Source organism: Mustela nigripes, chromosome 13, assembly GCF_022355385.1.
Source record: "Mustela nigripes isolate SB6536 chromosome 13, MUSNIG.SB6536, whole genome shotgun sequence".
Taxonomy (NCBI): Eukaryota; Metazoa; Chordata; class Mammalia; order Carnivora; family Mustelidae; genus Mustela; species Mustela nigripes.
Genome location: NC_081569.1, coordinates 97377281 through 97402606, shown reverse-complemented (window position 1 = coordinate 97402606; position 25326 = coordinate 97377281). Strand labels below are relative to the sequence as shown.

The window sequence follows — 25326 nt, the reverse complement described above, 5'->3', positions numbered from 1 at the left end:
ACTAGTGCATACATAGAGATGTGAAGCCAGAAAATATCCTTATCACAAAACATTCAGTGATTAAGCTCTGTGACTTTGGATTTGCTCGACTTTTGAGTGAGTATCAATGTTTCCTTAAGTGATTGTAAAAGACAGAAAGATTCTTTATACGAGAAAGGCTCTAGGTGCTGTGGAAAGCTGATTTTTATATATTTTGGGCTTGAGCTTGCCCTAAGTTACAATTCCATAATTACTGAAAACATGTAGATACATATAGTGTTTTAAAAATGTATGCTATATGTAAATTATACCGCAGTAAAGAGGTTATTAAAAAAGTATGTTGTTCTCCTAGTCGCTAACTTTTTTTTTTTTTTTTTGCTAAAATAGTACTTCTGAGAAGCAAGATGTACTATTTTAGAAGAGTGGTTTTCAACTTTGACTACAGATTAGAATCATCTGGGGGAACTGTAAGCTATAACTATAAAACTCTACTGATACCTTCTCAGTCTCTTCTAGAGAAGAGTTATTCTTCTGGTCCCATTGGACTGAGATGGGACCCAAGAATTAGTGATTTAACAAATACTAAATTCAACTGATTTGAACATGCAACCAGTATTGAGAACCATTGATTTAGAAAAGCTACAAGATGGGGCATGAACTTGATTTCTTAGGTCTTCCCTCTCCCAGTTTGAATTCCAGTCTTTCATTGTTGTGTCTTTTTTCCATGTGCCATCACTGGTCAGCTGGCCCAAGTGACTACTACACAGACTACGTGGCCACCAGGTGGTACCGTGCCCCTGAACTCTTGGTGGGGGACACACAGTATGGGCCCCCAGTAGATGTTTGGGCAATTGGCTGTGTCTTTGCGGAGCTGCTGTCAGGGATGCCTCTGTGGCCTGGAAAATCAGATGTGGATCAGCTATATCTGATCAGGAAGACCTTGGGTAAGTGGTGTTTTTGTCATGTTTTGTGGGAAACTGAATAGTTTTACCTCCATCAGTATAGGACAGAGCCAAGTTCCCAGTCTCATTCAATGCCTTGTACAGTTACAAAGGAGGGATCCTCTAGAACTTTTGTTTAAATAATTCTGTTAATGGTCCACATTTGAGGACTCCTGGCTGCCTCAGTCTCTAGAACATGTGACTTTTGATCTCAGGGTCATGAGTTTGAGCCCTAGTTGGGCATAGACATTACTTTAAAAAAAAAAAAAAGTGTTCACCTTTGTTTTGATAAAAAGAATTAACGATTGTGAGTGCATACTAATTGTCCCAAAAGATGCAAGGTTCTCTTTTCCATATAGTTTGAATGAAGTTCAACTCTGAATAAGGACCATAGCAACAATATAAAAGCTTACATTTCTATTAGGGCTTAGCAGTTTACAGAATGCAACTGTGTTCTATTTCATTTGTTATGATATGATATTTCACTCTTTGGAGATCCCTGACTCTAGCCGGCCAGGCTAGATTGGGTCATTCAGATGCTGTAGAAGATTCTAAACCTTCTATGGGTGAGGAAGAAGGGCTGGATCTTCTGGTGTCACTCTTGTTCTCTTTCTCTCTACTCTTGGGGTATGATGGAGGAGGGAGGGGAGGCGGGGAGAAGAGAGCCACCTGGGTGGCTCAGTGGGTTAAGAGTCTTCATTTGGGTCAGGTCATGATCCTGAGGTCCCAGGATTGAGCCCCACATTGGGCTCTCCGCTCTCCACTGAGGAGTCTGCTTTTCCCTCTGACCTTCCCATCCCCCTTCTTTTCTCCCTCCCTTGCCCCTCCCCTTGCCCTTCCTCCTTGACCCCTGCACTTCCCCCTCCCTTGCTCCCCTGCTCTTGCTCTCCCTCTCTCACCTTCTCAGCTGTCTCTCTCAAATAAGAAAAAAAAAAAACTAAAAACTAAAAAAAAGTCAGGGAGTTTAGCTACTGCTCCCCAGTTTAAAGCAAACTTCCTCCTCTAAACTTTTGTAGCACCTGCCCTCACCCTGTCTCCTCTTGTGCTTTTCTCTTCCCAAAGATACAGTCAGCCTCCTGAGGGTGAGGTCATGTCTTAGATTTCACTCTGTCCTCCACCAATGTCTGTACACAGCAGGCAGACCTGTAAGGCACCTTGGAGGGCTTCCAGATTCAATCTGCATTCCTTTGCTGTTTCTCCCACTGATTTTAGGTCACCCTCTTCACATCCCCTGCTTCCAGTGCTCTGATGGAAGACAGTTACTAAGGTACAAGCAGTGTACTCATGATCAAGCTCCCTGAGATCTGGGGCAAAAGGCAGGAGAGAGTATATTTGGGCCACTTGTACAAAATGGGGCAAGACAGCAGCTTTTGGATTTGACAGCAAGGTGGTTAAGTTTCAAAACAAATCAGGAAAATTAGGAACTCCAGTCCAGTAACAGCATTTCTGGGGCCCTGGTTGGGAGGCTTTTGTTGTCCACTCTGCTTTGGCAAGGGGCCAGGGTGTGCCCCAGGGGTGCCCTGCTGCATATCTCCTGATAATCTCTGAAAAAACTCCTCTTCACATGTAATATCCCTAGAATTTTACACAAGGGTGATTTTAGCTAATTTGTCTGAAATGTGGGCAGAGTGAGCCTCACATAACCCTCTAGAATATAGAAATGTTTCTTTTGTTTCATTGATTCATATTTTAAGAGCTTTCTTTTTCTTTTTTTTAAGATTTTATTTATTTATTTGACAGACAGAGATCACAAGCAGGCAGAGAGAGGAAGGGAAGCAGGCTCCCTGCTTAGCAGAGAGCCCGATGCTGGGCTTGATCCCAGGACCCTGGGATCATGACCTGAGCCGAAGGCAGAGGCTTTAACCCACTGAGCCACCCAGGCACCCCTTGTAAGAGCTTTCTAAGCAGTAGATAATATGGGACTTCCAAGTAATTACTATTTGATGAAAGAAGAAAAGGTGGTTCCCGTTTGGAAATACATTCCTTCTAGCTAGAAGATCTTCCATGGTTTCCTCCTTCCCTTCCTCCCTTCCTTCCATCCTTCTCTCCTTTCATCCCTCTTCCTTCTTTCCTCTCTTCCTCCTTCCCTCCCTTCTTTCCTCAAATATTTGTTAACAGGCACTATTCTAAGTGCTAAGCCAATACACTTTTATATTGACCCATCATAATTCAATGAATATGATTTTGTTTTGTACTTGTTGCACTTTAGCTGTTTTTTTAAAAAGGCATTATTTTGTTTATGTGTGTGTATGTGCTTCTGAGCTGTTTGGATTCCCTCAGTACATGGTGAGTCCTTGAGGGGTAATGGCCTCGTAGCGTTCAGTATCCACGAATGCCTCCTCTACACCTGACAGAGGGCTTCGTCCCCTCAGATCCCAGGATATGCTGGGGAGGGCTGCCTCAGTGCCTCCCTCCGACTGGAAGAGCAGACTACAGCCTTCACTGCAGAGACACAGCACAATGGAGAGAAACCGTATTTGCTAACTTGCTAACCAGTCTCATTTTACCCGTCTCTTTCTTCTTGTCCAAAGGAGATCTCATTCCTAGGCACCAACAAGTATTTAGCACAAATCAGTACTTCAGTGGGGTGAAAATTCCAGACCCTGAAGATATGGTGAGTGACCTGATTTGGAAAGCGCCAGGCAAGTCAGGGCAAAGGTTACCAGGGGTGTGAATGGTGAATGATTCTCTTTCCATGGGGAGTTGCAGGGCTAACTGGATGTTAGTAGTTACTCACCTGCCTCAGCCCCGGGGCCCATTCTGCACTGGAAAGTGAGTCTCAACGTGAAAAAGAAAAGTGGGGCAAATTGGCAAACAGACCCTAGCCTTCAGTGAGAATTTAGAAGTTGCTGAGAGCAGAGGCTAGCCAGCATGTTGGACAGGAATGCAGAGCTGCCTGTCCTAACTTCGCCTGTTCAGTCATCATTTTCAGCAGCTGAAGCGATAAGTAGCTCACACAATGAGTTGTCCAGGAAAATCCATCATTGCCCAAGTCCCCTACTCTACCATACTCTTACTGCCCAGAACATGGCGGTGATGAACTTGCTTGGCCATCCTCATTCTGGTATCTGTCCTCTATGGCCAAGGTGGAGAAAATACTCATTTTTTAAAACTAAAAAATTTGTGCATACTCTTAACCTGCTTTCAAGAATTTATTGCAGTGGAACCATGAGATGGGGCATAAATATGTGGCATTCTTTTTTCTTTTTTTAAGATGTTATTTATTTATTTGACAGAAATCACAAGGAGGCAGAGAGGCAGGCAGAGAGAGATAGAGAGAGAGAGAGAGAGAGGAGGAAGCAGGCTCTGGGCTGAGCAGGGAACCCCGAAGCAGGGCTTGATTCCAGGACTATGGGATCATGACCTGAGCCGAAGGCAGAGGTTTTAGCCCACTAAGCCACTCAGGTGCCCCAATTTGTGGCATTCTTTAATAGAAATTATTTCCTTTAGTGTTCCATCAGTAGAGGATTCATTAAATAAGTTATGGTATATTCTTATAATAGAAATATCACAGAGCTAGTAAAAATAGATTTATATGTATTCACCTGAAAATATAAAGCCCACGGTGTATTGCTAAATGTAAAAAAAAAGGTTATAAGACAGTATATATAATTTGACAAAACTTTAACAAATGTTTAATAAATACACAATGCATGTATACATGTATTTACATATATAAATATAAAATAACATGACAACTTCTGTAAAATCATGCAAAGATTTTTACATCCATGAAATAAATGGTTAGCAAGGACATATACCAAAATATTAAGAGTGGGTATTTCTTCATGGTGATGTGATTTCTTTCTCTCTTTACATTTTTAAATATTTTTTGAATGTCCTCTGATGAGCCTATATTATAATGAAAAAATATTTCAGAGCACAGTTAAGGTTTGTGAAATCATGATTTTCTACTGTCTGAGGAAGGCATTTTCAAAGTGAAACCAAGGCTCTGATTGCTCAGTCTCCAGATGGAAGTTCTGTCAAGTTCCATTTGAGTCCAGCCTCTTGGCTTGTCCCACAGTTGGAGGCTTTCACCGTCCCCACTGCCTCCTGCCCCTGCGTCCCTAGGAACAGGAAAAGTGGGTCATGCTGGGAGCATGCTGGGACGGAGAGGCAGAAATGACACCTGGCATATGGGAGGTGACCCAGTTGGCTTCCTCGTGACCTGGACATTCCCAGTTCCACACTAAATGTCACTTAGTGATTTCCTGCTTGCTTGTCCACCAGTGAAGACTCAGAAACAACACAAGCTTTATAAATGTAAAAAGGTTCCCAAAGTTTCCCAGAGGCAGTCCTGCAGGGGATTTCCTGTTGACAGAAACACAGGAAGACGCAATGCGGGGGCTGCCTGCCCTGCTGGAACATCTGTGCCCCAGCCCTTCTGCCGGTCATTCTCCCTGCCTGAGGGAGGCCTTCGGGCTGCCGGAGCCAGCAGGATGGGCCCTCCTATCTCGGCCAGCAGGATGGGCCCTCCTATCTCGGCCACCCGGCCAGCCTCATCCCAGGCCTTGCTGCTGAGACAGCAGAGCTCAGTGTCAGCAATGCCCTGTCAGTCCCCAGCAGTGCTTAGATTTAAAATGCAGAAACAACAAGAGAGGGTTGTGTTTTTTTGTTTTTTGTTTTTTAAAGATTTCTTATTTATTTATTTGTCAGAGAAAGATGCAGTGAGAGACGGGACACAACCAGGGGGAGTGAGAAAGGGAGAAGGAGGCTCCCCGCCTATCAGGGAACCCGATGCAGACGGATCCCAGTACCCTGAGATCATGACCTGAGCGGAAGGCAGATGCTTAACCCACTGAGCCACCCAGGCGCCCCAACAAGAGAAATGATGAAGCTAAGGGGGGCGAGGGAGACTCCTTTCAAGGTTCTAATATAAATCTGCTGTAAGAATTGGTTCTAATACAAATGTACTGTAAGAATTTTTTTTTCCCCAGTGATCTTAAGGAAACTCTGAAACTGAGGCTCTTATCTCTTACCCTTATCAGCGATTAGTAAGTGCACACTGGGAATTCGGTGGTTTGGGAGCTGATTCCCCGTCCAAAAGAACTCTGGGCACAGCACCCAGAGTCGTATTTCGTTAGATAAGCCTGGCCAGTCACTCCAGCCTCAGGCTCACAACTGTCATTTTTTATCCTTGCCCTGCGCTCCAGCAGCCCTCCTTAATTAGCCTCTGTTAGTGGTGTCTCTCTGTGACTGGCCAGTCTGTCCGCCTGACAGCATTCCTCCTGCTTTATAGTGCTAGTTATTCCTGATTGTCTCCAGCATGTGACTGAAGCAAAATAGCCTTATATGGCCAAAGGGAGATTGATGAATGCCTGCCCTGGAGACTCTTTAAACAGTAAGATGAATAGGGAAACAGCAGGCTCCTGTGGGAGGAGAAAACAGTGTTTATTCCAGAAAGACCTAGAGGCATCTGTTCACCTAGGTAGGGGAAAACAAAAATCTATTTTGAAGCTTCCTTTATGTAACTGTCAATAAATGCAAAAACCGGGACCTCCTTTAAATGCCAATATAAATGCCAAAAATTGTTCTGAGGAAAGGCAAGTTACAGAAATTGAGGCCGCAGAAAAGAAACAACACAAGTGCTTCACAAGTGGTTTTTTTTCTCTCATTAATTAATGTTCCCTCATAAGGTGCTACCTGCGTCAGGGCTTTGGGAAGTGAAGGGAGTGGTGAGGAGGAAAATTGGGAAAAGAAGTTTGGAGGTGGAGAGAGAAGGAGCTTGTGAAACTGGCAGCAGGAGGTTGTTTCAGCTGGGAGGTGGGTGAGCAGAGGGTGGAGAAGGGGAGGAAGGTGCCCGGAAGTTGCTTCATTCACTCAGGAGACATTGATCTGAGGTCACCTTATCTTTCAATACCCTCTGTAAATAAAACCCCCTTTTCTTTTCTTCTTTTTAAAACAGGAGTCACTTGAATTAAAATTTCCAAACATCTCTTTTCCTGCCCTGGGGCTCTTAAAGGTAAAATCATGGCGACCAGGAAGCACGCAGTAGCTGGTGTTGGGGGGTGTCTGAATGATTACTGTCACTCCATGAATGGAAAAGCATTCCTTTGAGAGTTCTCCTTTTCCTTTGAGAAGTATAAATACTTTCAATTTTTATTCACATTCAGTTACAAAGAAAACATCTGTAGGTGTTTTTCACTTTAAAGAAACCCAAGGTTTTGTACTTGAAGTCTAGTTTACAGAAAATAGAAACTTCAGATGGATAGTACTTGTTTTACAAAAAGATCCTTTTCTTCAAAAAATGTTGGGCTATAGGATCCATTTATTTATTTATTTGCGGGGGGTGGTGGCCGGGGTGGGGGGCGCTGGCAGAAAGCAAGGTTTATTGAGCGATAGCCAAGTGATAGTACAAAGCTCCCAAGGAGAAAGGGGACCCCAGGGGGTTGCCCCGTAAGATCCATTTAAATAGCCAATTCCTAGTATACGTTTTTTGTTTTGTTTTGGTGCAAAAAAGGTGGTTTTATTAAAGCCTGGGTGTAGAACCCATGGACACAAAGAGCTGTCAATCCCCAACCCCGCCCAGTATACTTGAAGTAGGTTTTGATTTTAAAACTTTGATTTTTCAGACCTATATAACCCTTATGTAAAATCAGGTACCAAGTAAAATATTTGCATTACAATCCATTTCAAAGTGTTTAATACATTTACTGACGCATTTATAATATAATAAAAAAATTGAGACAGTTCCTTGGGGTATATAATTGTGAGATTTAATCTGTCCAAGTATGAGCCTTCTGGCCTACTTAATGCAAATAGTTAAGAATGATGTAATATAAAGGCATGTATATTATGCCTCTCCTTCCATGCGTGCATATGTGTGCTGTAATGCATAGAGTATTTCTGGAAGAATATACCAGAGAAAAAGGAGAAGCTGAATCTGGAAGGGGGAACGGAACAACAGAGAGCTGAGGAGACTTGGCTATATTCCGTATGAATTTTAATTTTTACCACATGTAGGTCTTATTTTTTAAATAAAAACCTGTATTTTTACAAAGTATACACAAGGGACCAAACTGGTTAAGTGGATTATTCCAGTTGGATACTGAGGCGAACTCAAAAGTCATGTCCTCCTCCCTCAGGGCAGAGTGCCAATTGCCTCCACAACAGAACAAGGTGAAGACAAAGATTTTTTGGTTACTATTTCTAGAAACTATTTATTTACTTATTTTGTGGTTATCCATTTAGAAGTAATTGTGGAAGGAACTCAAATCACAATTGGTGTGGGGGTTTTTTTTCCCCCTAATTTCCCCCCTTCCTGTTCCCAGCCCATGGGTTTGACCTCTCAAGAACAAAAAAATAATAATAAGTTAACACAGTTTTAAAGTAAGACCGGGGACTTTTTCTGTTCTTGTAGGGCTGCCTCCACATGAATCCTGCCGAGAGATGGACATGTGAACAGCTGTTGCAGCATCCCTATTTTGACAGCATCAGAGAAATGGGCGCTTTGGCCAAAGAGCTTGATGGGCCACTAAGGAAGACCCTGAGACAGAGCCGAAAGCACCTGCCTGGGGTAAACACGGGGCGCTCTTTCACGGAAGCATCTGGGTTGCACTTTCAAAAGATCTCAAGTCTGCCACCTGGTGCAGAGAATCTGTAGCTTGGCTGGAGGTGGCAAGTGCGGCTTGCTGTCCCACACCCTCATTCCAGCACCAGGAGAAGGGACCCACTGTCTCTCAGCCAGGGCACCAGACACGTCTGAGTCCAATGGCCCCTTCTCCCTACATCCCGCAGGTGTCCTTGTCCCACAGTTTCTTCCCTGCTGCCACAAAGTGGCCCCTCGGGCCGGGGCTGGGGGACGATGGGTGGGTGTTGTGCATGAGTCCCCCGGAGCCTGCTTTTTGTACTCTGGAGAATGAAATCCAGTTTATCCCAGGCAGCTCTCTGTCATCATCTTACTTTCGGTATTGACTGACATTCCAGAATGATCCAAAAATGGAACAAGTTTCCCCTTGAATCCTTTAATATTAAGAGTTGGCTTGGGTAGATTTGGTGATTTCGTGCTCTCAGTGATATCAATGGAACAGCTTTTTTTATCAGAGAAAAGCATCCCAGCTGCACACAGGGAGCCCGTGAAGAACATGATTGGATGAAGTTAGGCAAAGTAGCCTTATGTTAAGCATCTTGTTATAAGCCAAAAGCTCTAGTAATTTAGAATGGACTATAGCTGGAACCATAACTAAGCTGAGCTGGCTACTCCCAGTCCTTTCTGGATCTGCTTAGGAAGCCCTTAATCTATAAATTATTATGTCCTAGTCTTTCTCTTGGCAGCCTTCGCTGCCCTGTGTGCTGAGTGGCATCTGGGTGGTGTATGTGAGGTTTGGAGGAGAGAAGAGGATGGGCAGTCCCTTAGGAGCAGGTACAGCATAAACTGCAGGGTCCTGAGATAGACCAGAGTTACAAAATTAAGAAAGCTTTATTTTATTCTGTCATGTATGACCCAGGTAACAAAACAGGCTGGAATACATGACCCCACAGTTACCACTTAGTTTGTTGTTCCTTTGTGTCCAAAGCAAAGGATCTTGATAGGAATATTTCTACTTGAATTAATAGGGGAACCCACTAATTGATGTATTACATTTAGGTCTTGAAGGATTCAACTGTTTGAAGTATTAAAAAGTAACCACTTTGCAGATACCTAAGGCCATGTAGTACAAAATACATATATTTTTTGTATTTTCTCCTTTCGTTTGATATTGACAATAAATTCAAACATTTACTGGGAGCATGAAGGGAGCCATTTTGTCTTTCTAACAAAGGGGTAAGGGGGCAAATCACTTAAGTGCTCCAGATGTCAGCTTTCTTTGCTGTTAAGACAAGCATTGGCTTAAATGATCCCTGAGGTCCCAGCAAGCTCTTACCTCCTATAAATCTATTTTTTCCAATAATGTTAGTCAATTTTTCTTTTTCATATTCTCTAAATTTTCTTGAATGTGCGTATTTTGCTTTTTAATATAAAGTAAATCTTTAAAAAGAAAAAGGGAACACATTTAAGCATTTTTGTTCTCCCTCAGGTCCTAGATTCTGTGCAGAGAAAGTATTTCTGTGCTGAAAAATTGACTGACTTACCTCTTTTGTGATATGTACTCAACAACGAAAAGAATGCACGGCATTGAACCTCACCCTGTGTTTCGTATTTGCAGTTGCAGGCCCTTCCTCAGCTGACCAGCAGCGGCTTCCTTCCAGCTTTGGATAATAAGAAGTACTACTGGAATAGGAAGAAAATGAACTACCAATTTCCAAACATTTAAGGAGCTTGGAGCTAGATGATGAAAAATGATTTGGAGAAAATGAAACATACATTTGTTTGAAAACAATCACCATGTCGAAAGGACACCAGGAGAAAACATAAGTCACAAACCAGGGGAGGCCACCTGGCAGAAGAGAAAGGGAACTTCCAGAGACAGCCTTCCAGGCTTCATGATGGTGACCAGAACAGAAATACTTGTTTGGATTTTTACTTGCATTTTTGTTGTATCTAAGTAGCTGAGCTAATGGACAGAAATATAAACTGTACCTACTATCCCTATCTTTGGCAAAATTAGAAATGTAGGAAGGATTTATGCTTTTATTGTACCATACGCAACAAGTGAGAAGTGGATTACAAAATACCCAGATGTATTTCTTGCAGAGATTTGCCTTGAGTCCTATACCCTGCCTTTTCAGACTGTCTCAACATCATATTTAAGAAGTTTTAGTTCCTGAAATCAAAATGCTTATAATTCTATTTCCTGCTTGCTCTATATTTAGATTTTCATATTTTTAAAACATTTTAGACTATTGAAGAGTCTTTCAAAATAATTAAAATCATGGATTATCGTAACAGCATTATTTGCTTGCATATTTAATGTAACAAATGTCTACATTTGTAGACATTTGTTACATATACTTTTGTCATTACCTTTAGTAAAGGCTGCACCTTAGTCATTTTTGCAGGCAGGATGGGTTTTTATAACCCCTCCCCAGGTGACCCAGTTCCCTTTACGAACTGGTGTGAAGCCTGGTAGCTGACTAAGGCTTGAATCAAGGGGTAGAACAAGACCTACAGGCTTCACGGGAAGTGAGCCTATCAGCCTGAAAGTAATTAGTTCATTCTCTCCAGCTCCGCCTCAGACTTGGAGACAGATTTACAGGCAGGACTATCTATAATGATCTGGGCTCTGCAAAAGTTGCTTGTTGAGTTCTTCTTTGGACCATGAAAGACTTTAGGTTGTACACCGATATTGTCCTGGAAATAACCTTTGATATTGTATGTGTGTGTCTATATACACATATAAATACATACACATACGTGTGTATGTGTATATATATATATATATATATATATATATATATATACTGTGCTAAGAATTGACAACAACTGTTAAGAAAGTAGTCCAAAATGATTCTGAGTATTCTTAGCTTTGTATCATGATACTTAACATGTTATTAGCTTTGACTTGGCCTGCGCCTCCTATTCCAAAAGATTTTTCATCCTCATCCCCTGAACACAAGGGCAGGATGAAGCTCACGTCTGTTTCTTGTAGCTCACTGCCAGTTTTGGTTGGTGTGCTGCTGCTGCTGTTTCCTCAGTGGTTCCCAGCCATGGTCTTTGAAAATGTATTCTACTGTCTCTTCAAAACCTTCTCCTCTTCTCTTATTAGTTTACTGCTCTAGTAATTTCCTTCATGACAGCATTTGTCTTTATTCACTTACTGCTAAGTAACTCACCAAATTCAGGCATCTGTTCAATAATTTTGGCTACTTCAGCCAGTTTAATGATATCCTAAGACTCCCTGATGTGTATAGCTTCTTGCAAAGAGCTGACCCTGGGTTAAATACCAGTCGCAGCAGTATCTAATTCTTCTTATTTGGCTTTGATTCAAATGACAAGGAAGGACATCCCACTTCTGTTTACATTTTCTGTTTTCCTTTTTAACCCAAAACAATGCATTTGACGAGGCAGATGACTGTAACTGCCTAATTCATTCCGTGGTTTTATAGAAAATCATTCAGAATATAAAAGTAGTTCTGGACTAAATTGCGGTGAATCAGTTGCCTCACCACACAATAATCAAATCCGAGATGGAAGCATTCATTTTTTCTAATGAGTTCTATTAAATATGTACCAATGCTTAATTTAACCACATCTGTAATCCTTCGTCCAGCACGGAATCACCACTGTTTCACATGATACTGTTCTATAGCTTAGTCTTTCTTTTTTTTAATTTACTGTGTTCTGATTTTATAATTGACAGTGAAAATTTTATTTATAAATAGTATATCATTTATGGCATGTGCTATTTACATAAGCTGGCTTCTAAACACAACAAAAATTCATTTTTTTCCCAAATGCTGCATCATACACTGTTTATTTTAAAACTATTTCTAGTCAAGGTTATAGTTAAGAGTATAATGTTCAAACCAAACATACAGAAATCTATAAACAAGTTGGCATATCATTAATAGTAATAGAACCAGGGCCATTTCAGGGTAAAAATAAAGATCTGTTTTTATCAATATCTGATATTGTCACTACTTTCTAGATAAAAACTGAATTTTGTACTTATACTTCATTTTGATGTCCCTTGAACTCATAGGAAGAGGTAACCAATATGTATGGGGGAATAAAAATTAGTTTCTAATTCACATGTTAAAATTTCCTATTTAAAGCAATCTTTTAATTTAAGCAAAAAAGAAGTATAACCGGGCTGGTCTTCATGATCATTTCCTCTGTTCTACTGTAGTTGGCAAAACTATTTGAATTCAGCCAAGTATTTATGTCTAGTTTTAATAAAACCCTAGACTAAGATTACAAAATAGACAAATTAGCCAAAGAAAGGTGTATGTTATAAAGAACACAGGAATGTAGGATCATGGAAATGCATGCAAATCCTGGGAAGCGATACAAATGCCTCAACAACCACCGAATGCCTTTCATCATTGACTCCACCAACGAATCTGAAATTTAGCTTTTAGTTTATCATAATTGCACTTTTATGGTAACATGCTTCAATAACTTTAAAGTAAAAGGTAACAGTAGTATGAATTACTGATAAAGTACTATAAAGAGTATCTGTGTTGCATGTTTAAATCACTTAATTTTTTTAGTTTTTTTAATATATTTTTTAAAGATTTTATTTATCTGACAGAGAGAGAAAGAGACCACAGTAGGGGAAGAGGCAGGCTCCCAGCTGAGCAGGGAGCCTGATGAGGGGCTGAATCCCAGGACCCTGGCATCATGACCTGAGCCTAAGGCAGATGCTTAACCTACTGAGCAACCCAGGTGCCCTAAATAATTTTTATTTTTTTTTTAAGATTTTATTTGACAGGCAGAGATCACAAGAAGGCAGAGAGGCAGGCTCCCTGCCGAGCAGAGAGCCCGATGCGAGGGAGGGGGGGGGCTTGATCCCAGGACCCTGGGATCATGACCTGAGCCGAAGGCAGAGGCTTTAACCCACTGAGCCACCCAGATGCCCTGCCCTAAATCACTTTAAAGAACTCTGTCATCATCTACAACAAAAGTTATCTACATAGATATTTATATAAAATGAGGAATATATCAGAATTAAACTGCAACCTGGTTTCCATTTTTCTTAAAATGACTTAATGTGCATAGATTTTTACTTCCAACTTAGTAACTTCAGTGAGTCATGTCTGAATATTAATTTTCTACATGATGGGCTCTCTGCTTCTGAAACATGATACAACATCCTTAAGTTCTGTTGATGATTATGTAATATTTACTGCTATTTAGGATCAACAATTTTAAATGATACTTTATATTGAAAGAAGACACTTATTGAATATTATTATTTTACTTCAAGTCTAATTTTAGTTCCAGAGAAGGCAGTGCTGTCTTAAAGGTTTGGATAAGATTTTCTTTTTCTCTTACTCCAGGAAGATCACTTAACAACAAATACTTGAGGTTTCTGCAGAAAAAGAAGAAAAAAAATTACTTCAGTTGGTCTTTACTCTTACAGCATTAAAACAGACTCCATTAAAGGCTTTAAAAAAAAAAGTACACACAGAATGCATTTATATCACACTATACTATACTGTCAAAATGACTTTCAGAACAGCAATTTTAAGAGCGCTACTTTAAATGAAATTCATGCTAGGAACTAAGCCAGGCCTTGGGAAGTTTAGTTGTTCTGAATTATACCAATAATTCTAGCTGAATCTTTCCAAATACTATATATGTATTATAGCATAGAACTCATTTGCATGTGAAATATGAAACATGAATCTTAATCTAGAAAGGGATAAAAATTAGGGGAGTTCTTAAAGGAACTTCATTAAAAAATGAAGACTCAAAGCCTCAACTAATGTAAGAGATAATCTACTGCTTTTGGTTCCAATGTTTAAAACTTCTCTCCTAAAAAGAAATAAACTTAAAAAAAGCATGGGGAGATGCCCGGCTGGCTTAGTCAGAAGAGCATGCAACTCTTGATCTTGAGATTGTGGGTTCAAACCCCACATTGGTTATAGAAATTACTAAAAAAAAAACAACCTTAAAGTTTCTCAAACTTCCTGTGATACTGAGGTTAGTGTCAGAACATGGGGAAAAAAATGAAGAGGAAGCATAATAGCAAAATAAAAAGATGAAGAGGAAGCATAATAGCAAATGCCCACTGACCGCTTACTGGAGCAGGCACCACACTAGATGCCTTAATTATTATAAACAATAATTATTATAATTAGTAAGATTGTTATAGTCATAGCCCCACAGTGCAGCAGCCACTCCAAAATATGAGTATTAAGTAAATAGTTCTTTTTTAAAGAGATGTCCCCTAAGATAGGCAATAAAATGTTAATGTATTAAGGTTGATAATTTTAACTGTTTGACAGTATTACAGATGAAAGTTAAGTCATTTTATGTATTTTTCCAAATCAAAAAATGTGCCACCTCTCAAATGTTTTAAATTCTAATTATTCAGGGCCCCTGGCTTGCTCAGTCGATAGAGGATGCAACTCTTCATCTCAGGGTTGAGAATTCAAGCCCCACACTGCGGACGGAGTTTACTTAAAAAAAATTTTTTTTAATTTAAATTCTAATTATTCACTTTAACCTCATCATCAAGTTTCCATTTTGGCAGTGACCACCTACCTTAAGTGATATAAAGCAATGATTCCTTTGTCTGTGATATTCCCACATGAAATTATTTCCATTTCCAGTATGCTTTTTTGTAAATTTTCCAGTTTACCAAGTTTCTCCAAACAGTCATCCTCAATATAATGACACTTGCATAGTCTTATTTTTTCAACGTGCTGTAGGCCCTCTGGGAGATAAAAGGTACATTTTAAGAATCTGCTTTACCATTAAGATAACCAGCTGTCCTAGTTTGGCCAGGACTATTCTGGTTTTAGGACTGAAAATCCTATGTCCTGGGAAACCTCTTAGTCCCCTGGAGGGGGAATACCTGGATGATGAGTTACCCTAATAACCATGCAAGATATTCACTATCCATGCTGTGCTAATGGACAGAACCACTCTGTAATCAGATGATCAAGTAATGCAGGAAAGAAATGCCCACACAAGCAGAGGCTGTAGGGTAGGATCATTCTTACATTACTAAGAGTTTCTCAAATGATGGAAATTTGACAAAGGTAGTTTGATAAGCAAGGCCTTGAATTTTAAACCAATAAGCATGAAATAAAGGCATGCAGAGACAAGCTTAGTGAAGGGAGAAAGGAGAAGGTGTTTGTAACCTCTATTTAATTTTTAAGAATCTCACACAGGACTCAAGACTGGATGGTACTGGAAAGGGTAAAAAGGAACACACCTATGTCTGCTAAATAGTGAGTCAACTGCAACAAAATGTCACTGCAAATCACCCACGTTTCTCATAAGCAAATGATAGGGTAGTTACCCAGATAATCAAATCCAATTCTCATGATACAGGACTCGGTGGCATCAATTGCCTGGATCTTGTATTTTTCCAGAGGTCCTGTTGGGAGGTGGTTGTAGTCCTTCTGCCACCTCTCCTGGCCATGGTAGCGCACCGTGGCCCCACAGCGTAGCAGCCACTCAGATGCTGCCCTATCGGGTCCCACGTCCTTGATGCGTTCATAATCTACTCTGTTGGCAAGAGAGCAAAAGCAGCTCATTTTTAGTATAATCACTAGCTGCTCAGCTTTAGTCGTCAGCATAAATATAGTACTTCAGCAACTTTTCCTTTCAGATGACTGAGGAGGGAAAGAAGTATGTTAGGAAGAACCAGGTAAAAAAACATAGGATGGCTCTTCTCGCTCCCTTGTTTTTGTTTCCAAGTGAACTCAGTCAAGCTTATTATTTTTATATGGGCTTATCAGCCAGACATGAGTCTTCATTGATTCATATGTAGCACTGTGCTTGACACCAGGAGGTTCTCGGTAACCATGGATTGAGCAAATGACTATATTTGGTTATTGTTTTTATTAATGATTAAATATAAAAGGGACTAATTTTGAATCTATGTTCAAATTAATCTCATTAAGTGACTCTTATTAATTTCTACATATGCCCTTTCCTCTAATGAGTTGTGTTAATGTTTATTAAGCAATGAGATTAATTTCATTACCTTCAAAATGGTATATCTAAGAATGCCACCCACTTTTTTGTTTTTCGTATTTTTAAAAAGATTTTATTTATTTATTTGACACAGAGAGACAATACTTACCACAAGTAAGCAGAGAGGCAGGCAGAGAGAGGGAAGCAGGCTCCCTTCTGAGCAGAGAGCCCAGAGACCCTGGGATTATGACTTGAGCCAGCAGAGGATTAACCCACTAAGCCACCTAGGCGCCCAATGCCACCCACTTTTTGAACAAGTTGAGTCCCCTGGTAGTCTTAAAAACGCTAACTGTATCCCTTAAGAAGCCATAGAATATTCTAAAATTACATTTGCTGAGCTTTTTGGGTTACAAAAATAATATATTTTCATTTTATAAAGAGTTAATAGGCATCAAAAGGACAAATAAAATGACTGAAATCCTCAACACAGTATTTTGTAATCGATTTTTCTGGTCTTTATTCAATGTCTGTGTGTATCTTTTACTTGTTTTTAAACAAAATTAGGATCCTATTACCTACCTTGTACAAAAAAGCATTTGAAATACAAGAAATAACCAAATTAGCTACTGGAAACTTATCTAGCTGTAATAATGGCCATGTTTCTTCACTTCAGTTAGAGTAACTTACTTATTAAACACTGCATTCAACCAGCCCCAAAAGTTTCTGTAGTCACATGACCGTGGGGGTTTCTTTAAGCCACACAACTGCTGGGAAATTTTTCCAAACAGCATCACTTGATCTAGACACACAAAACAGTATTCATATTAGATCATTAGCTGGCAATCCGAGCCATACATCCAGTAACTTACTTTACAATTTCAAAGTCAGTGCTCTTGTGCCAATAAAGCTGATGAGTCATTTACCACTCAAAGTTAACAAGCAAGTCACTCCTGTCTCTGTTTCTTGGTTTCCTTGCTGCAAGAAAAGAGGGGCTGGATTGGAGGGTCTCTAATATCCAGCCTTGATATTAAGTTTCAATCTTCAACCCTCAGTTGGAGTCTGCCCACAGTATCGCCAGCAGATGTCCGTCCAGTATTGCACTTACACAGTTGATGAAACCAGCTGTGCTCCCAGTCTACATTTCCAGTATCAAAATGACAAACCAAAATCAGCTAGGGAGCACAGCTGGTTAAAATGCTTATAGCCAGGAAGGAAGAGGAGACATGAAAACAGACCTCTCTATGCCAAGGTTGCAAGTAATAGCACCAGAACAGTGCAAACACAGACCCGTCCAAGGGCAGCTAGGAAAGACTGGGCAAGTAACCTCACCTCGCTGACCCTTGGTTTTGTCACTTGTAAAATGAGATGATTTGCTCAGATGATTTCCAGCTGTAAAAAATTATAATCATGAGTTGAGAAAGTTTTCTTGCTCAGAAACTAGGTTTCTGAGTGGTCTCAATCTGATTTATTTCAGTTCAAGCTTCTCTAGTAGTGAGCAATATCAGGGGAAAACAAAGATAAATGAAATGTGGTTTCAACCTTTGAGTTGCTGAAAAATTAATGCAGGGTGGAGTGAGGTAAGACAAATTACCAGGTAGTTAAACGGTAGAACCTGAAAAATTCCCCAGAGTTAAAATAAGAATGGACCTGGATTTCAACAGGAGAAAGTATGTCAGCTGATTAGCCGAGGCAGAACCTTTTAAGGCATGTTGTAGTTCAGTTTGGTGAGTACATGGGGATCCTGAGAAGAGGAGACAATCAATTTACACAGTCACATCAGGAAGAGTTTTGCCAAGATCAGCAAGGGACTTTATTTTTTTTTTTAAAGATTTTATTTATTTATTTGACAGAGAGAAATCACAAGTAGGCAGAGAGGCAGGCAGAGAGAGAGGAAGGGAAGCAGGCCCCCTGCTGAGCAGAGAGCCCGATGTGGGACTCGATCCCAGGACCCTGAGATCATGACCTGAGCCGAAGGCAGCGGCTTAACCCACTGAGCCACCCAGGCGTCCCTAGCAAGGGACTTTGGACTGTTTGCTGGAGGCAGTTGGGGTCACTGAGATTTTTGCAAAGAGCACTGGCATTGTTAGAGCTGTGTTTGGAATACTACTTGGCCAACAGCATCAACGCTGAGGGTCCATAGAACAGAACAGTGAGACAGCTAACAATGGCTTTAACTACATGTGCCCATGGGAAAGGACCAAGTGGGGCAAGAATGGGAATGACCATTACAGAGTGGATTCTACATGGCTCAGTGAGATGCTGAGGCAAGGGCCAGAATAGTTGAAAAGGACACTAAGTTTTGGTCCCAGGTCAATGGTTAGATGGTGATGTCATTAACAGAAGTCAGTATCAGGAGGACAGGTTATAGGTTTCCCCCACCTCCACCTCCAGTTTTTCATACTCAAAATATGAAGTGTTAGCATAACTTCTAAGTGGAGATAACCAACAAATTAGAATCAAAGTCACAAAATGGGACAACAGGAATGAACTTAGACCACCTAGACCATCCAGAGATGAGGAAACTGAAGCCCTAATATTAAGTAACTTGCTGACATCCTAAATCCCTTCTGGAACAAGGTGGGGTATTAATAAATGCATGTATTTAAAAGGTCTTATTTAATGTTTCATGGCTAACTGGTGGCAGCACTGAAACTGGAACTTAGTTCTCCCTCCTTCCAGTCCAGGGCTTTTTCCTCAGTCCCAGATGGTATTAGAACTGGGGAAAAGGAAGACTAGAGAGAGGCCTGAGTGAGAACCACCTTAGAGCCAAGAAGTGACTGAAGATGTTGAGGTTCTAGAACAGTGAGAGATGAGATCTGTGGACAGAACCTGGGATCATCTTCCCTCTTCATTTCTTTTAAGGTTTTATTTGACAGAGAAAGTGCACAAGCAGGCAGAAAGGCAGGCAGAAGGAGAGGGAGAAACAGGCTCCCCACTGATCAGGACAGCCCGATGTGAGGTTTGATCCCAGGACCCCAGGATCATGACCTGAATGGAAGGCAGACACTAACAAACTGAGCCATGAAGGCACTCCTCTTCATTTCTTTTCTACAGTCATTACTGCAAACCTTCCCCATGCTATCACTCTCTTGTTCTTATCCCTTCCTAGCTTTTTTTTTTTTGTGAAAATTCTTTCCACCTGTGACCACTTTTTTTAAAAAAGATTATTTATTTATTTATTTGTTTGTTTGTTTATTTGATAGAGGGAGATCAAAAGTAGGCAGAGCAGCAGGCAGAGAGGGAGGAGGAAGCAGGCTCCTTGCTGAGCAGAGAGCCCAATGTGGGGCTGGATCCAAGGACTCTGAGATCATGACCTGAGTCAAAGGCAGAGGATTTAACCCAGACTGGGCCACACAGGCGTCTCCTGTGACCACCTTTGATAACTCGACTGGCTGTCAATTTCATTTATCTGGGTTTTCTAGCTTCAACATAGGCTGTTCTATTTACCATCCCTCCCCACCCCACATCCCCATCCTGTCTGTAGAAATTTTACTCAACCTTAAGGCCTCATTCATCTCCATCCATCCATCCATCCATCCATTCACTCAGTAAGTATTTACTGAATGTCTGCTATACTCAGTGCCAGAGATACAATGGTAGGATTACAAAAACAACAAAGGAGAGACACAGAAAGACAAGATTCCTTGTCCTCACAGAATGTATAGTCTAATGAAGAAGATAGACAACATAAAAACAAATAAACATGCAATATGTCTTAATAGAGGTATGAACAAGTTCTGTGAAAGCCTAGAGGAGGAAGTGAAGAGAAGGCTTCACACTAGAGGGGTCTTTTGAGATGGGTCCTAAAGGATAATTAAGGGTTTTGAGTTAGCAGAAAAAATGAAAGGTATGCAGACCAAAAAGGACTTCAAGGATCATGTCTTATTCATTGCCATTTTTCTTAGCACCTAGCACAATGCCATCCACCTGATGCAAGAGTTTAATAAATATTTGCTAATTAGTAATCTTTAATGGTTGGTATATTTCCATAGAGACAGATAAAACCAGAGAGACTGTTATTAAACAGGTAAATTAGAGTGGTCTGTGAAAACTGAGTACTTTTACTTGATTCATTTTGGTTCACCTTATAATTCAGCTTAAAGGAAAGATGAAATTTACACTCACTATGATCTCTAAAAATATTAGATGCTATATTTAAAATAATTTAAGCATGACTATAAAAACTTTACTTGGAAATAAAGGTAAAAAAAGTAAATTGGTAGGTTTTACATTCTCAACTGCCCCTGTGCTCATTTTAGAAATTTCAGATGAATTCAAGCTGTTGCCGCTGGGAATGTTTTCTATAAGGAAAGCGGAGACCTCTAGTGGTGAGTGGTGATTGGGGAAAAAAAATGTTAACAGCAAGTTAAAAAAAGTCACTAATAAATTATTGCTTCAATAAATAATTCAGAAATTAAAATCATTTAAAAAAGCTCCTTCTTACTATCAGAACCGGGCTTAGGACAAATGTTTCTAAAAATTGCAATTATGCTTGTAACTTAGAGAAGGGCAGATCTCTATGTCTAATTCAAAGTAAGATATACACAAAATGTTTCTGAGTAACAGAAACATTTGGTTGGTTTGGTTGAGAGTTCCCATTTGCCTAAAAACAGTAAGTTTTTGTTTGTTTGTTTGTTTGTTTTTAAGTGGAAGTTCTGTTTTTACTTATCTAGGCTATTAAGAGTGATGGCTAATTAAGTGGTTCAGAAGACTGAACTAAAGAACTAATTCTTTTTTTTTTTTTTTTTTTTTTTTTTAAGAACTAATTCTTGAAAGTAAATAAAATTTGGAGGTATGGGGTGGTACTGGAACTGGGCAGATCCTCCCCCAAATTACAGCCCCACCTCACTGCAAATCAGTGACTTTGATTCTTATTCTTGAGGTGTGTAAAGTCTAATGAACTAGAACTGAAGAAATCATTAGGAATTGGAAGCAAAGGGGCACCTGAGTGGCTCAATGGGTTAAACCTCTGCCTTCAACTCAGGTCATGATCTCAGGGTCCGGGGATTGAGCCCGCATCATTGGGCTCCCTGCTCAGTGGGGAGCCTGCTTCCGCCCCTCTCTCTGCCTGCCTCTCTGCCTACTTGTGACCTCTGTCTGTCAAGTAAATAAATAAAAAAATCTTTAAAAAAAAAAAAAAGGAATTGGAAGCAAAATTCTCTAAAGCCATTCCTAGGCCAACATCACATGGGGCTCATTGAAATAACACCTTACAGGTTCTGACATACATGGAAGATGAACATGAATTCTCAGCTAAGGGTGATGTCATACCAAAGACTTTATGGGGGTGTATGAATGAATGTAAGGTGAGCTCTTGATTTGAAATTACTTAATTGAAACAAATTAATGTACAGTCAAACCTAGGGGAGAGGGTAAACAGGAAAAAATTCTATACAAAGAGCAGGTGTATTGCGAGTTCCTTCACCTTGTTAAACTAAGAGGTATGTACTCAAAATCACATGGTAAACAAGTCACTACTTTGGTTTCAACTGGCCCATGAAAGTCTGACCACAGACCATAGAAATGTATAATTCTGTATTTAACCTAGTTACAAACTATGTGCTGTGCAAACTAAAAAATAACCATCTCCACTACATATCTATCAGCATGGCTGAAATAAAAGATAGTGACAACACCAATTACTGATGGTAAGTAGACACCAGATCACTCAAACATTGCTGCTGGGAATGTATAAAGGTACAGCCACTTTGGAAAGCAGTTTAGCAATTTTTTACCAAACTAAACATGCGCTTATCATATGTATGACACAGCAACTGGACTCTTGGGCATTTATCCCACAGAAACAAAAACAGGTTCACACAAAAAGCAATACACTGATGTTCATAGCGGCTTTAATCCAAATAGCTGAGAACTAGAACTGAGTTGTTCTTCAATGGGTGAATGTTCAGCCTATTGTGGTACATCCATACCATGAAATACTACTCAGCAATAATGAATAAACCTTTGATACATACAACAATTTGGATGGATTTCAAGGGATTATACTGAGTAAAAAAAAGTTAATTCCAAAAAAGTTAAATACTTTATAGTTCTGTTTATGGAACATTTTTGAAATGACAAAATTTTAGAAAAGGAGAACAGATTGGGAGGGGGTGCCCTGAAGAAGAGAAGTATAGTTATAAAGGGCACCAGGGGGCACCTGGGTGGCTTAGTGGGTTAAAGCCTCTGCCTTCATGATCTCAGGGTCCTGGAATCGAGCCCCGAAACGGGCTCTCTGCTCAGCGGCGAGTCTGCTTCCCCCTCTCTCTCTGCCTGCCTCTCTGCCTATTTGTGATCTCTATCTGATAAATAAATAAAATCTCTAAAAAAAAAGGGGGGGGGAGCACCAGGAGGAATCCCTTGTGGTGATGGAAGCGTGTTGTAGCTTGACTGTGGTGGCAACACAACAATCTACACACTTGGTAAAAATAATATAGAACCAGGGCAGCTGGGTGGCTCAGTCAGTTAAGTGTCTGCCTTCTGCTCAGGTCATGATCCCAGAGTCCTGGGATGCCATCAGACTCCCTGCTCAGCGGGGAGCTTGCTTCTCCTTCTACCTCTGCCTGCCACTCCCCCTGCTTTTGCTCTGTCACCAAATAAAAAAATAAATAAAATCTTAAAAACAAAACAAAACAAAAAATACATAGAACCAAATACACACTTGTAAAGCTGCCGGAATAATATCACCGGGATGTGTCAAGGTCAGTTTCCCGGTTATGATACTGTACTATATTTTTGCAAGATGTTAGCATTGGGGGAGAATGGGTAAAGGGTATACAGGATCTCTATTGTTCCTTACAGCTGTATGGGACTCTACAATGATCTCAAAACAAAAAGTTGAATTTAACAAATAACCATCTCTTATTTTCTTTCCATTTGCGAAGAGAAAAGCAAGTAACATTCTACATTGTTTTCACAAATAAAATAGTCAACTGTCCCAGAAGTAAAATCATTTAAACATAATAAAAGCAGTAATTTATTCAGTTGACCCTTGAGCAACCATCCCCCCAGCTGCTGAAATCTTCATAGAAGTTCTGACCTTTCAAATTTTTTTTAAAATATTTTATTTATTTATTTGACAGTGAGAGATCACAAGTAGGCAGAGAGGCGGGCAGAGAGAGGAGGGAAGCAGGCTACCTGCTGAGCAGAAAGCCCGATGTGGGGCCCCATCCCAGGACCCTGAGATCATGACCCGAACCGAAGGCAGCGGCTTAACCCACTGAGCCACCCAGGCGCCCCCTGACCTTTCAAATTTAACTAACAGACTCCTGTTTGATTAGAAGCCTAGCAACACAGCTAACACATATTTTGCATGTTATATGTATTATATACTGTATTTTTTTTTTAAGATTTATGCATTTGAAACAGAGCGAGGTTAGCACCAGCCAGACAAAGAAGAGGGAGAGAGAAAGGGAGAATGGAGCTCTCTGCTGAGCAGGGAGTCCAGTGTGGGGCTCATCCCAAGTCCCTGGGATCATGACCTGAGCTGAAGGCAGATGCTTACCCGACCAAGCCACTCAGGTGCCCCTATATACTGTATTATTATAAGGTAAACTAGAGGGGGGCCTGGGTGGCTCAGTGGGTTAAAGCCGCTGCCTTCCTCCCTGTCATGATCCCAGGGTCTTGGGATGGAGCCCCGCATTGGGCTCTCTGCTCAGTGGGGAGCTTGCTTCCTCCTCTCTCTCTCTTTCTGCCTGCCTCTCTGCCTACTTGTGATCTCTGTCAAATTAAAAATAATAATAATAATAATAATAATAAGGTAAACTAGAGAAAATAAAATGTTAAGAAAATCCCAAGGAAAATACATTTACAGTACTGTACCAGATTTATTGAAAAAGATCTGCCTGTAAATGGACCAGAATAGTTCAAACCCATGCTCTTCAGGGCTCAACTGTACTTCCCTGTGCTAAAGACCCACGAGCCTTTTCTCATGTACTCCACACAAGAGCCCCCTGAGAGGGACACGGCTTGTACTCCTGGTCCACAGAGGAGGATCTGAGGCAAAGAGGCGAAATGACTTCCCCAAGCCATCAGACTAATACCTGGAATCAAATTCAAACAAAATTCTCCCAGCAATACAGTTTTTAACATTCTACTTTTGTTCTGTTCAGTTGTGCTGACCCTAAAGATTAAAGACTGCCATCAAGCACGGAGGACAGGTGTGGAACTGCCACGGGAACAGTGAACGAAACTTGATCAGATGGTCACTTGGGGATGACACAGCCCACCTCCCTCACCTTACAGATGAGGAAAAGGGGTGAAGACACCGGTACAAGTGAGTCGCTGCACCCAGCCCCGCGCAACATGTTTAAAACCGTATCTCGACCCAGTATTTAAGGAAACAGGTTGCTAAATGATAGCAGAGAGGACACCGCCGGGAGCCCCGCAAAAACAAGGCCAGAAGACTACAGGCTGCCAGGCGTTGCCGTGACCAAGAGCCTCCGTCCGGAGCCAGGGCCAGGGCAGGACAGCCAGCACTCCTCCACGGGCAGTTGGCCTGACGGGGGTCAGGATGGAGACCTCCGGTGGCTAGCGGCGGGCGGGGGCCGGGCCGAGCGGGAGGCAGGGAGGCTCGCTGGACCCGCCCAGAGGAGAGTTTTCAACCCCCTGTCACGCCCCGACTTTCTCCCAAAGTCCAGAGGACGCTGAGCGGTGAACACCGAGGACGCACGACTCGACAGGCCAGATTTTCAGTCGACCCAGCCGTGGGAGAAGGAAAAGGGCAGAGCGTAACCACCACCCTAGACCCGCCTCGCTCAAGGCCTAGCTCCTCTACTCACAGCGCCGGAGGAAGGGAGGGAGCGAGCCAGCGCGCTGCACGTCTCCCGCGCCGCGGGCCTGCCCTTCGCCCTCCGCCGCGCGCGTCCATTGGCCCCTGGCACTGCCCTCACGTGAGGCGTCGGTGAGCGCCTCATTGGCCCCCGAGTGGGG

At 41.3% G+C, this 25326-nt stretch overlaps 2 protein-coding genes across 3 annotated transcripts in view; one reads left to right on the top strand and one right to left on the bottom strand.

Annotated features, from left to right (window-relative positions):
• The window catches only part of CDKL1 (cyclin dependent kinase like 1), a 52164-nt gene extending 41418 nt beyond the window's left edge, over nt 1-10746 (top strand). The window contains exons 5-10 of the mRNA XM_059373157.1: nt 6-96; nt 723-923; nt 3452-3534; nt 6826-6882; nt 8281-8436; nt 10067-10746. Of these exons, the coding sequence (XP_059229140.1) occupies nt 6-96; nt 723-923; nt 3452-3534; nt 6826-6882; nt 8281-8436; nt 10067-10174 (696 nt within the window). The 3' untranslated portion in view covers nt 10175-10746. The remainder of the gene's footprint in view (nt 1-5; nt 97-722; nt 924-3451; nt 3535-6825; nt 6883-8280; nt 8437-10066) is intronic.
• Nucleotides 10747-12242: 1496 nt separating this feature from the next.
• DMAC2L (distal membrane arm assembly component 2 like) lies at nt 12243-25285 on the bottom strand. 2 transcript variants are annotated; one of them, XM_059373158.1, is made up of 4 exons: nt 25176-25285; nt 15776-15984; nt 15013-15184; nt 12243-13834 (listed from the first exon to the last, which is right to left on the bottom strand). In XM_059373158.1, exons 1-4 carry the CDS (start codon nt 25262-25264, stop codon nt 13720-13722), a joined length of 585 nt encoding a protein of 194 aa, XP_059229141.1. In that variant the 5' UTR covers nt 25265-25285; the 3' UTR covers nt 12243-13719. The 2 variants fall into 2 exon arrangements, with proteins under 2 accessions (XP_059229141.1, XP_059229142.1); XM_059373159.1 differs by lacking the exon at nt 12243-13834 and adding an exon at nt 17083-17194 and having other exon boundaries at nt 15009-15184; nt 25176-25260.
• Nucleotides 25286-25326: the final 41 nt, after the last annotated feature.